Source organism: Polypterus senegalus, chromosome 13 (assembly GCF_016835505.1).
Source record: "Polypterus senegalus isolate Bchr_013 chromosome 13, ASM1683550v1, whole genome shotgun sequence".
NCBI lineage: Eukaryota > Metazoa > Chordata > Cladistia > Polypteriformes > Polypteridae > Polypterus > Polypterus senegalus.
Genome location: NC_053166.1, coordinates 48911352 through 48925893, shown reverse-complemented (window position 1 = coordinate 48925893; position 14542 = coordinate 48911352). Strand labels below are relative to the sequence as shown.

Genomic DNA, 14542 nt, shown 5'->3' with positions numbered 1-14542 from the left:
CCAGACAAAAGTTGTTGTATGCAGAGTATCTCCAATCTCAGCCAATGCAGCTTCTAACTCGTTTAGAGTTATTATATCTATCTTAGTGGCTTTCCTCTCTCAGCTTCTCCTCACCTGGTCACAGCTTTTGTGGATGGCCTGCTATAGGCAGATTTCCAGCTGTGCTATGCTTTTTCAATTTCTTAATAATTGATTTAACTGGACTCCAAGGAATATTCAGTGACTTGGATCCCCTGACTTATACTTTTCAATCACCTTTTCACTGAGCTACTTGGCGTGTTCTTTTTGTCTTCATTGTGTAGGTTAAGCCACCATACTAACTCAGCCCAAGTTGGACCTTCCAGATAAGGTGCATTTATACTGCAATCAAGTGAAACCCCAGACAGGTGATCTCCATTGAATTAATCATATGATATCTAAAGCCTATTGGCGGTACCAGTGATGATTTAAGTGTATCTTAGTAAAGTGGGTGAATTCTTATGAGATCTGTTATTTTGTGTTTTGTATTGATAATTAATTTAGTCCAATTTGCAGAGATCTGTTTTCACTTTGACATTAAAGTGTCTTTTAATGTCGATCAATATCAAAAAATTGAAGTTAAACCCAAGGTGAATTATTGTTTATTAACGAAAAGTGCATGCAGGCACTGCAGTTCGCAAGCATCGGTACAAGAATGCAGTCACAAGTACGCTGCAGAGCTACAGCGCATCTTTATGTGAAAACAGCAGTGTCAGATTGGGGAGGAGGTAGGGAAGGATCTTGAACACGACTGAGAGAATGAAAAGTGAATAAAAAAAAAAACTAACCTTTACAAGTATCATAAATTACACTGGCTGTTACGCAGTGAAATCAAATGTATGCCTACATTTTGTCATTTACTACTACAATATGAAAAACTTTTCTGTTTTAAAAATGTTTTTACACGAATTACTGTAGAAACGGAACACACGTGAAATGCGTGTATTCCAAATAACGATTTATTATTTCCACTCTAAAACTCCACTTCATTCCCAGATAATCAATCAAGGCATGAGCTGCGAGAAGTTTGTGCACGTTCTAAGTCGGTGGGGGGATGGAATAGCCGGCTACTTGCAACTTTTCTTTATCAGTACATTTAGAATAACAAAAGACGCTGGCAGAGAGGTGAGAACGGTTTTAAGAAGCGATTTAAGGTGGGACGGATCTATGCGTTTTTTCATAGGCTCTGGTAATTCTAGTGTTAAAATGTACTTATAAGGTCCTCACCTGGCTCACAAATGTGACAGTTATTTTAAGAAGTGCCAGAAACAGGTTTACATATTTCATCAAAACTTAGCATAGCATTCTCAAACTTACTTAGTCCAGTTCATTATGAAGGGGGCAAAAGCCTGCCCCATTAGGGTGCAAGGCAGGAACAACCTTTGGATCATCCCAGGACAAAATAATCTATTGCACCGTAATTTAGTATCAGCAATTAAAATATCACACTCATCTTGGGGATGTAGCAGGAAAACCAATGAGCCCAGAGAAAAATTGATACAGGCTCAAGGAGACTGTGGAACATAACGCATGCCATATGAAATTCAGCAACAGATACTGAATCGCACCACTATGCCAGCATGCCAATATTTAATCATGTAATACAAAATGCAATTATCAAAGAGTATTACATACAAGATTAGCTTTTGTCCACCCCCACACTTTTTACTTTTCATAGCAAGAAGTGAATGTTAAGAAAAAGATGCTTAGGGTGAGACATTCATTATGTAACAATATAAGGTCTGGCAGAATAATTATGGTACACAAGAAACACTGATCAACTAAGAAGCAGTAGGAATATTATAATAGCTTTGAGTTCTATCATGGTGATATGAATTTGAAGTTGACAAATTGGAGTGTCAGAAGTGCAAAACAACCTGTGAGATGGTGTTCCACCAGGATAAAGGTGACCCCTGTCTGAGTCTCCAACTTAGTTTAGATGGGAATGTGACACAGAACTTGCTTGAAGAAAGACAGACCATTATCCTACCTGACTGGGATTTCTATCTGACTCTCTTTGTAATTGATCATGCTATGTATTAATTCATCCATTCATTTCCTAAATCACATATCTATTTCCGAGCTGTGGGTAGCCAGTACCTGTCCCTTTATTGGAAAGCTCAGGTCAGAAACAAGCCCCAGATAGGGTGTCAGATCTTATACTTACTTACACATACAAATATTTTTTATCCTTGTCTGTCTCCACAAATGAAATGAACCTTTAACCAATAAGATTTTTTTAGTTAACCCCAATGGTGGGTTTTCTAAAGGTACATGGTGCTGCCTAATTTCTGATTCCTTACTTTTGTTCAATTAATGTTAGTAAAAAAGTCAGGTCCATAAGCATTTTTATAATTTTGGCACTGTATGCCACCAAAAAGGATTTGAAATAAAACAATCATTATGTCATTGAAGTGTAGATTCAGCTTTAATTTAAGAGGTTGACCAAAAATATTGCATGATCCGTTTAGGAATGACAGGCATTTTTATACATGGTCCCCCTATTTTCAGGGTCTCAAAAATGTTTAGACATTTGACTAACATGCTGTTCCCTAGACAGGTGGGAGCAGTTCCCTAATTATTTAATTAACTACTAAGATGATAAAAGGTCTGGCATTAATTTCAAGTGTGGAATTTGCATTTGGAATCTGTCACTGTGAACTCTCAGTATAAGGTCCAAAGAGCTGCAAGTAAAAACAGTCCACAAGGAGTGGTCAAATAAACCATTTGGTACATTCTCAAAACAGAAGAAATGTACTGGTGAGCTCCACAACTCCAGAAGAAGGCCTTGACAATCATGGAAGACAACTATGCTGGATGGTTGGGGAGTTCTTTCCTTGGTGAAGATAAACCCCTTTACATTTAGCCAAACGAAAAACACAATCGGGGAGGTAGCCCTACCATTGCTAATGTCTACAATCAAGAGAAAACTTCATGAAAGTAAATATAGAGAGCTTATCACACAGTGCCCAACACTGGTAAACCTCAAATATAGCAAAGGCAGATTAGACTTCGCCAGAAAATGTTACTTTTTAGCCTGTCCAGTTCTTGAACAATTCTCTTAGTACAAAGAAAGAATATATACTAGAATGTTGGAAAGAGTATGGAGAAGAGAAGAAACGTCTTATGATCCGATGAACACCACATCATCTGTGGAACAGGGTATATTCAGTTTTATGCCTTGATCATGCATAGCTGCAAATGGAAGTCAGTCACTAGTGTTTATTAATAAAATGACTTCTGGCAAACGTAGTGTAAATTCTGAAGTGTATAGTGCTATACTATCTGCTCAGATTCAGCCAGATGCTGCAAAACTAATAAGATAATGCTTCACATTACAGAAGGACAATAAGCCAAAAGATACTGCGAAAACAAACCAAGTGCTCTTCAACACAAAATAGTGGAAGATTCAATCAAGTGGCCTCAACCCAATTGGACATGCATTTACGTCGCTGAAGACAAAACCGATGGCAGAAAATCCAACAAACAAGCAGCCACTGAAGACCACTGCAGTGAAGGCCTGGCAAAATACAGTATAACTAGGGATTAAACCCAGCACTTGGTGGTGGTCATGGGTTCCAAACTTCAGGCAGTCATTGATGGTAAATGATTTTCAACCACATATTGGAAATAATCATTATATTTATGATTATGTTACTGAAAATAGGAGACCTTGTATAAAAATGTCTGTCACTCCTAAACGTCTCCTATGATATTTTTGGTAAACCCCTTAACTTAAAGATGAAAGTTTACACTTCAATCACATAATGATTGCTTTATTTCAAGTCCAATGAGGTGGCATACAGAGCCAGAATTATGAAAATTGTGTCACTGTCCAAATACTTATGATCCTGACAGTATTATTGTGAGTGGTGCTAATACAGTGTTAATTACTAAATTAACCTTTCTGCAGTGCAATCATTCACTAAACAACTGATATCCCAGCTCAATAATTTCAAAATATGCACTGCACTGCAAAATGTTTTCTCTCTGAAGCAACTAAAAGTCTCTTAGGAGCCTTTTCTCTTTATTACTCTAAACAAAACAAAAAAACAGAAATCCTACCAAATAATTTGGATTTAAAATTCTATTTTCTTTCTTATTTTATTTTTGTTTCATCAGTCCATATGTTTCTGCATCAGTTTTCTCTCATTCATATCCATGTCGTGCTGGCTGCTAGCTGAGCCATAACCTGAGAGTGAAAACTGTGAGGGGAGGTGAGAAGATGGAGGATGTAACCCTTAATACTTTACTGTGGATTAAGATCCTGTGAGGAAAGAATATGACTTTTTTGGGAGTAATTTGCCAGTTCTTTTATGACAGATGTGAAGGTGAAAGTTGAAAACATGATCTTCACCAAATCTTAGCCACATGATCTAAAAATGACTGCACCTTTATTATTTTTTTTTGTTTGTTTTTGTTTTGTTTATGCCTAGTTTTAAATAACAAAAAGGTGTATACATTTATGATAATGTTCCTATAGATATGGTTTCAAAACTGTTACTCCAAGGCTTTGATCTTTCAAGATAAACATTAGCTATATAATAAATCCTTTGCCTGTGAGTGACTTCTTGTAACGGTTAAATACTGTGTTTACTGCTACACATATGTTAACAAAAACATGTTTCTCTTTTCCTTGTGTAAAAATAAAATAATAGAACTTGCTGATTATATGGATTTTCTGTTTTTTAAATAATACATCAGTTTTTTGTTGTTTTTTTTTTCTTTCCATTTTCCAGCACAGTTCCAATGGTTTTCTCAGAGTACTTTTGTCACCTCTTCATCCTAATGATGTGAATGTTAGATAAATTGAAGGTCTGTTAACACTCAGTACTGTAAAAGATTTGTGAAATATATGGATGGATGGATGGATCAAGCTCCCGTTTCACACAGTGACATTAATAAACTTGTACTGTAAGGCATAAATTACTTTCATTGGTGAAGAAATGCTGAAAATATGTAATTACCTTCCCTGACTTTAGAGCATTAGAACAATTGTGAAAAAAACAGGCTATTCAGCCCCACATGCTTGTCGCTCTGTTCATCTAGAGTGTCTTAAATAACATGTGGTTGAGATATGAAGGTCCCTAAAGTCCTGCTCACCTCCAGACTATTTGCTAATTTATTCCATGTTTCTAAATCTGCCCATAACAAATTAGCAATGGTGTCTCTATATTCTTATTTATACAGGTTTTCAGCCAGTTCCCAGGTTCTAGTTGACTTATGTCGTTGTTAGTAAAGATGCATTAGTTCTGAAAAATTACAATAAGATTAATTTAGCAACTAAGAATTGGCAATGAGTGAGTGTGCCCTGTCATGAACTTGCATCCCATCTTTGTTGGATGTTTTACTTGTTCTGCAGGGATAGGCTCCAGCTCCAAAAAATCAGAAGAAGAAAACTGATACTCAGTTTCAATACATACTCAAAATGTATTTATTTATACATAACTATGATATAATTAAAATATATATATATATATTTTTACAGTAGGTGGTTTTAACCTGTATATGAAATTTTTTTGTTTCTATACTATTTACTCTTAGATGTTTTACAACAAAACAAATAGACTTTCTGTTTAAAATAAACATTGACAATATGTGCAATGTTCACAATGAAAGAATTTTATAAATCCATAAAAGGATGGTCCGGATTTGACTTTAAAAAAAATGTAATGGGTGAAACATTGATTCTGTAATCATTTTGTGATTGCATTCATTTTCTGCTTTTCATTTTTAGTATGATATGGTAAAAAATTTTCTTCTCAAGCATCGACAAAACTGTAAGAAAAAAACGTGTATATTGTCTTTGCTTGTGTTGCAGGAGATTATGTAGTCATGACGGTTTTCTTTGACCTGAGCAGAAGGATGGGCTATTTCACCATTCAAACTTACATTCCATGCACTCTGATTGTTGTCTTGTCCTGGGTGTCCTTCTGGATCAATAAAGATGCTGTTCCAGCTAGAACATCCCTAGGTAAGTCTTCCCTACAAGCATCTGTTTTATACCTTAAAAGTTAATACTCAAATAAAGTCTACATATGAGTATAGACTGTTCAGGTCAGTATTCTTGTTTTATCCTCTAATACCAAAGATGGTCAAAAAATATCATCCACACATTTACAGAAACTTTTTAGGGCTTCTACTTCAACCATACAAAAAAAGTAGATTGCTTCAGAACTTCAAGATGCTTTATTTGAAAGAGTGTTTCCTTTTTTGCATCTAACTTTTTAATGCTTAATTTTATGGTCAAGCGTATGATAAGCTATTTTACAATAACACTAAACAAAAAAGGTTTTGCATCCTGAACATCTTTGATTGCATCTTATGGAGTTTGGCCTGCTGTTCATAAGAATTACCTTTACATTTTCCTATTATTTATCATTTTTTTGCAGTCATCTATTTTTTTGATTTCCAATCAAATTATAATTATACACCAAGTACAATGAAAGAGTCTCATTCCGTTAAAAAAAAAAAGACTGAATAAACAATTGGTTCCAAGGTAGAAAAGTGTAGCACGTGAACTACTTGCCGACCCAACAAAGGCATTTTTGCCACCTCTTCTTATAAAACCTGGACTGATTTAATATTTAGTAAAACCAATAAACAAGGAATGTGAACGATTTTAGTTTTTGTGACAGATGTTTCCATAAATAACTGCTACTAAGATTAAGCAAACTATTTTTGTTGATCCACAAATCGGACAAATCAGCGAAGAAAGTGGGTATGAAGATCTATTATTGGGGCCTGAGGAAATCGCGAAGTGCTGAAGGATGTTACTGAGATTTTTCTTGGTAAATATAGAACACCAAACCACATCCAGCTAGTTGAAAACATTTTTCAAGCATGTAAAACCATTAAGTGGAATATGTCACTAAAGATTAATTTCCGCATTCATAGTGAGATATCCTCCCTGCTAATCTTGGTGCCCTCAGTTATGAACATGGTGAAAGCTTTCACCAGGACATTGCAACAATGGAAAAGCCTTATCTGGGCAAGCAGAATCCATCAATACTGGCAGACTATTGTTGGAAAGTGAAACGAGAGTAGAAAAGAAAATCAGCAGCGAAACATTTTTATTTTAGTTCAGTTGAACTAATGCAGTGCCAGCATCATTAAGTGATTAACACACTAAATTAAATTAAAGTTAATTTAATGTTTCTCCAAATTCCTACTGTCTTAAAAATACTGGATCTGCAATAGCATTTTATGATTCTTCACTGGGTTTTGTGGTTACTCATAGAGCTATTGCTTGATAAAGCACCATTTAATTCTGGGAAGGGTTCCTTGCATATTAAATTGGTTCTTTGTGCTTTGAAAAACATCCTAATGTGTAGAAAAACATGACATCTTTAATGTATGGTAGTCTGCAGGACACTAACAGATTCAGAAAACCTGGACTTAGCCTATATTAGTACACATGTACAACAAGAGTCCTTTGAAAATTGTGAGTTATTGGTATTTTACAGATCTGTTAGTGCCTATTCATGGTTATTCACTCTATGGAGCCTGTTTCGGAGCCTGTTTCAGGTCTAGATAGATAGATAGATAGATAGATAAAGGTTCTTCCTTCAACCTTCATGTGGATGGGCCTTTTGGGAACCAAAAACCGTTCCCCTATGACATTGTTCTGAGTAACCACTCTGTCACCTTTATTTTTAAGAGTGTACATAACACAGTCAGTCTGAAATTATATTTATTTTCAGCTAGAAGCTGTATTTCGTAATCACCAAAAATGTTTCAGGATGCGAAACTGGTGGTCTAGCATAATTTAGAATCCGAATGTGCGGATGTACCCTGTATTGGTACAGCTCCTACCATTCTGTGTTTTCTGCCTTAGAAAAATACATTAATGAATGAAAAACAATAGACATATATGTTTGTTAATTCTCAAAAACATTCCATCAGTATCCCAGTAAATAACATGTATATATAGTTACCATTACATGTTCAGTACAGTGTAACGGATAAAAGCACAAGCGACTGATTATAGGTTATCCTTACTGTTTTAGGAACAACAGCAGTTTTAGTCAAGCAGTGATGATCAGATTTTGATTTTTCTGCCTTCCATATTCCAAGGAAATGCTTGTTACATTTAACTGGCCATTCTAAATTGTGAAATAGGCTTCATCAGTGCACGACTCTGAATTGGATTAAGGATGTTCTGATACTTTTTGACCTGTATGTGTTAATTTATTAACAACCTAAAAAATATGCACTTTGTGCAATATAAATATTATCATTGTAGCACTTTATATCCATGTTTTTTAAAAAATATTGTTCTTTAATATATATGGCAACAACTCTTACTATAAGTATAAAAGAAAGGAATACATCTGTGTGTTAACCATGACACCAGCGTTATCAGCTAGGTTATTTTCTGCAGTGATTGACTGCAGACATTAGCATTGATTAAAAATAGCTTAATGTCTGTTGAAAAACACAGGGGGCAAATGACTGCCAGCAGGCTGGATTAATGACTGTGACATAACAATTCATAATCCTTAGTGCCATTCGACAAAATAATACAGTTAGACAACAATCCAGCATCCATATAAGCAGGATCGCTGCAATGACTGTTGTTTTATCAAGGACAAACTAAGTGTACAGTTACAAGTAAATAAATTACAAACCTACTTGTCAAAAAAAAAAAAAACTACTGAAGATAGAAGATTCAAATATATTTTGAATGATATGCCCCTAATTATATTTTTACACATACAGTATATGTATGTTTTATGGATTATAAATGAAATCAATCACTTCAATGTGCCATGAAATTAGACCTAAACTATCATCACAGTTCTGCACTCTTCTGCTGTCTCTTACTTACTCTGATTTGTACTTAGTTTTCTTACCTTAATACTTTTTCTTGTCATTTCTACCTTTTTAAGTACTTGAATAGCTATTTTCAGAGCTTTAATTTCATCTCAATATGTATTTATGTAGCAATATAATCTCTTTATATATTTTCTTTTTAATTCAGTCACACTTCCTTTAGTCTCTCAGTCCTTATGTAAAGGACATTCAGAGACAACATATCTTCATCTATTTTACAGACATCTATAAATGCTAATTTCGCTTGACATTTAAGATCTGTTCTGTTTGTAATCTGCTAATTTGACATTATTTTGGATTTTTTTAAATGATTAACCTATTATATAAATAGAACATCTGTGTATTTTTAATATATGTAAATGATTTGGGTCCGAAGGCATGGCCATCTAGTGTTTTGAAGGTATTAAATTTGAGATCTTTTTTCTAATTTTTACAGGAATAACAACTGTCCTGACAATGACCACCCTAAGTACCATTGCCCGTAAATCGCTGCCCAAAGTCTCATATGTGACAGCGATGGATTTGTTTGTCTCTGTCTGCTTCATTTTTGTATTTGCTGCACTGATTGAGTACGGGACCCTTCATTATTTTGTCAGCAACAGGAAACCAAGCAAAGATAAAGACAAAAAAAAGAAAAATCCTGTGAGTATTGTTAATTTAGACCTATGCATGTATATAAAGACATTGCTCATGATTGAACAATTCTTTTATTTAAATACCTAAAGCACATTAGAATTATGAAGTGTAGACAATATTTAGGACCTTTGAGCTGTCTCAAACCCAAAATAATGCCAAGGAAGCATGAAATGCCAAAAATTAGAGGTTTGTTGGGAAAAATAACAAGAGGGGGAGATGAATACAATGAGTAAACACAGCATAAGGTGAACAAAGTAAAAAAAAAATGTTTGCTGCCTTTCTGGGGCTAAATAAACAGGCAAACCCCTCTCTTACTGTTGGAGTGGTTACTCGCATGCTATTGTAGCCACTTATCTAAAGGACAAATTGAATGATAGCAAATACCTAGAGATGAAGTAATCTTAAGAGAGCAAGCAAGACAATCATGTAGACAAGAAGAGGTCAGAGGCCTGAGAAACAAATCTAAAGCTAAAGACAAACTCAAAATGAAGATCAGCACTAGAAATTGAAATAAAATTGCAAAAGGGTCCTAACTGTAACAAAAAATCTGTTCCTAACTAAATGTTAATATTCAAGAATGTTGGTTTCTTTGTTGATTGTACTCAGAGACTGTGCCACCACCTTAAATAGTTTCAAGTTAGTAAAGCTACACTCAGTGCTGACAGTGAGCCATGCAATCAGCAGTGCACATCATTACCCTTAGCGATGAGAAATCTGGAGAAAATAAAGATAAAATAAAAACTACCATTACAAAAACTTAAAAAAAAATTAAATTACAATACAAAAAGACACAATATCTTCACAGACTGAGTTTACAATTCCCAATTCCATCTACTCAAAGCTCCTCCACTGTCATAGTTTTTCTGGCTTATCTTCCTCACAACAGTTTAGGTCTTCGCCAATAGCTTGGCTTCTACTGAAAAGACCGTTCAAAACCGCAGCCTAGGCTGCTGCTGTTGCTTTTGAAGCCCTGGTGCTGTCTTTCAACAGCTCCTTATACTGTAAATACTCCTGCAATCTTGAGTGATCCATGCCCCTCTAAAGGGTAGACAATTCCCAGGAAGCTTGACCTCCCAAGTACACAGGAGGGGTCCATCCAGAATATATAGGACATCCTTGCTGCAACTTAGCAGAATGAAGTTTCAGACCATTAATTTCCCCAGTGTCCCAAGCTTATAATAACTCACTAACAATTTACAGTCAAACTCGGTTTTAATGAGTTCGTTTATAACAATTTCTCGGTTATAATGAAAAAAGTTTATTTTTGAAAAATATTCCAGCTGTTCGCATGTAAATTTGCCCTGTTATAACGAGCAAAATCTTGGTTATTACAACACTTGACCACATCCTGGACTTTTGTGAGCCACTAGCAGAAATATATGCAATAGATTGAGGGGCTTTCTAGGCGCATCCCGCTCCCTGGTTCCTCCCCCTTCCTCAAAACTATCAAAAGTGTGTTTATGACAGGAATTTCAAAGGATTAGTCATTTCCTTTGTATTTTCTGCTATAAAAAGGCTACAAGAAAAACACACTTTTAGCTTAAATTGCCCAGGCAATTGATAAACATGACCATGAGAAAACAAAAATGCCTTTTAATCAGCGAAAAAGTCGAGATTATTCATGAAATTGAGCATGGAGTGAAAAATGTATATGTTTGCAAAAAATCTGGTTTGTCTTCGTCAACAGTTTCAACATTGATGAAGAATTAAAACAACTACATCTCATCCTGGGTGGCACGGTGGCGCAGTGGTAGCCCTGCTGCCTCGCAGTAAGGACACCTGGGTTCACTTCCCGGGTCCTCCCTGCATGGAGTTTGCATGTTCTCCCCATGTCTGCGTGGGTTTCTTCCGGGTGCTCCGGTTTCCTCCCACAGTCCAAAGACATGCAGGTTAGTTGCATTGGTGATCCTAAAATTGTCCCTAGTGTGTGCTTGGTGTGTCGGTATGTGTGTGTGTGCCCTGCAGTGGGCTGGCGCCCTGCCCAGGGTTTGTTCTTGCCTTGCGCCCTGTGTTGCCTGGGATTGGCTCCAGCAGACCCCCGTGACCCTGTGTTAGGATATAGCGGGTTGGAAAATGACTGACATCTCATCCTTTGAAGACAACGTGACACAGGCAAAAAACATCAGAAGATGTCAACTGAACTATGGCGTTACTGCAATGCTTTAAGATTTAGCAAAATTCTGTATTTCCCATCGACGGTCTTATTTTGAAGGCGCAAGCTGAAAAATTTGCAAAAGAATTGGGTCACCTCGATTTTGTGTGTAGTAATGGCTGGCTTGACCGATTTAAAAATCTGCATAACATCATGTATGGAAAAATTAGTGGTGAGTCCTGTGGTGCAGATTCCATAGCTGCAAATGAGTGGTTGTCTAATGTTTGGCCTGACTTAAGAAAGGACTACAGTGATGCAGACATTTATAATGCTGATGAAACAGGTTTTTTTTATAGCTTAACACCTTAAAGGTGAAAAATGTGCTGGTGGAAAACAATCTAAAGTGAGGTTGACAGTGCTTGTTCGTGCGAATATGACAGGCACGGACAAAAGAAAGCTATTGGTGATAGGAAAATCTCAAAAACCATATTGTTTTAAAAATTTGAAAAAACTACCAGTTGACTACCTTGAAAATAGAAAATCTTAGATGACTTCAGACATTTTTAACAATACTTGAGCAGATGGAACAAAAATTTAATCCAGAAAAACCAAAATTTTACTTGTTGTTGACAATTGCCCAGCACACCCCCCATTTTGAAAATTTTTCAAACATTAAGTTAGTGTTCTTCCCACCTAACGCCACCTCTATATTGCAACCTATGGACATGAGTGTCATCAAAAGCTTAAAAGGTTTTAACAGAGGATTTGTTGTGCTTCAATTAATATCAAGCAGAGAGCAAAATCTAGATGTCCCTATTACAATCCTGGATGCAATAAATTTCTTATCTGATGAACAGTGTGACGACAGTTACCATACAGAATTGCTTCAGGAAATCAACATCTGATATTTTTAAAGAAAAGGATGAATTACCATTATCTACATGGATTCGCCAAAACAATATTGAAATTAATAATGTAAATTATTACGACTATCAACACGTGGATGACGAATTGTTCACTAGCAAAATTCCTACTGAATACGAAATCATAAACGAAGACAACAATGAAGATGACAAGGAGGAAGACACCGCTGGCATAATGCAGTTTACCAACATTGATGCCAAAAATGCCTGCAATACATTGATGGCATTTTTTCAAGGGACTGACACAAAAAGCAAGCGTTGGACACATTAAGTGTTTTAAGAGGCGAACTGCGTGACTGTAGATTACAAAGTTAAAAACAATAAAGTATTTTGGACAGTGGGTTGGAAAATGACATGACTGGCTTTCTTAGAAAATAGTATATTGTACTTAATGTATATTTTATTATGGGCTAAATGTATATTTTTTTCAATAAATCACTATTACTTTAATAGACTGAGTTAGTTTTTGTCAAATTCGCATTTCCCAGTTATAAAATTCCGCTTATAACGAGCAAATGGTGTCAGTCCCGTCAAACTCGCTATAACTGAATTTAGATAGATAGATAGATAGATAGATAGATACTTTATTAATCCCAAGGGGAAATTCACATAATCCAGCAGCAGTATACTGATACAAAAAAAAAAGAAAAAATAAATTAAAGAGTAATAAAAATGCATGTAAAAACAGACAATAACTTTGAATAATGTTAATTGAATTAATGAATTTGACTGTATTAACCACTGCCCCAAAGGCATACCATTTTTTTTTTTCTAGTGTGGGAGTCAGGGTGAGTATTGCCAGAACCTTTTCATTGTTTTCTGTCAGGACCCCATAAGGTACTCCTCTGGTATGTGACTATTCTTAAACACTGTAACACTGGTCCTGATCAGACACCCTTTCACAAGCAAGTGTACATAACTCCAACAGAAACACCCTACAGAAATAATTACATGTCTCCTTTAGAATGTTCTATCTCTGTAATGAAAGAATGAAGTTTATCAATCAGCTATGCATATGACCAATTGTGTCAGGTCACAAAAGAGAAAAAGGAGGTAGCATTCTTAGTATTTTTGATCTCACCAATTTACAATTTGGTTTTACACCTCTTTTTTGAGTTCATTTAAAAGCCCCAGACACCCGCTGTTCTGACCAATACAGTCTCCAAAATGCCTCTGATATTTAGTATATATTTTAATAGGCATTGGTGGCACAACGTGCATTTTGCAATCTGTCTCAAAAGCCATTGGATCTTCAGCTGCTTCACCTTTTCTTTTCAGTAGATACCCACCATTTAAACCCAGCTGTAAAAAAACAGGAATAAATTAATAAAAACCACATTACCACCATCATCATCCTGTAGAATTTTACTTGGCAGCTGGCAGTTCCACCACAATTGTAACTCTGGGTGAAAGCAAATGCCTTCAATTTAAAAAATGTGATTTTAGATAATAAGGTCTTTTTCATTACTCTGCTTCTGTTCTTTTATTTATATTCTCAAGACACATACTAACCTTCACTACAGCAGATGGTTTTACATAAGACATTTAAATACATAACTGACTTTTGCAACAGCATCAATTACTAAATGATGGAGACACGTGAACACTTAAAATGCAAAGCAGCCAAAGATTCCCATTTCACAAACATGCAGCAGGAGTCGTGAACAGTCCTGTACACAATGGGGCTATTTAAAAGTGCTGATTGCAGAGGTTAGCAGGCAGGAGTGTCGATGAATACTGATGACAGTGCAAGGCTCAGACAGTAGAACAAAGGTGATTCGGGAGCTAAGAGACTCTGCAGTGTTGTGCAGTGAGGTCTGTTTGTATTATGGCATGGAGTTTGACATGTATGAGATGCTGAATCCCAAGTATAAAGATTACTTACTTGTGCTGCTCAAATGTTTAAGAGCAATTACTGAAAAGCTGTTTACCTCCCAGAATTCAAATAGTGTGTGAAGTTATAATCAATCATCATCTGTCAGTTGTATTACATGCACTACATACAGAGCATGCATTTGTATTTACAGGAAGGACTGCT

At 35.8% G+C, this 14542-nt stretch overlaps 1 protein-coding gene across 2 annotated transcripts in view; it reads left to right on the top strand.

Moving 5' to 3' along the window:
• The window catches only part of gabrg2 (gamma-aminobutyric acid type A receptor subunit gamma2), a 167148-nt gene that overhangs the window by 139995 nt on the left and 12611 nt on the right, over nucleotides 1–14542 (top strand). For both annotated transcript variants that reach the window (XM_039774767.1, XM_039774766.1), the window contains exons 7-8: nucleotides 5840–5992; nucleotides 9290–9495. In XM_039774767.1, the coding sequence (XP_039630701.1) occupies nucleotides 5840–5992; nucleotides 9290–9495 (359 nt within the window). The remainder of the gene's footprint in view (nucleotides 1–5839; nucleotides 5993–9289; nucleotides 9496–14542) is intronic.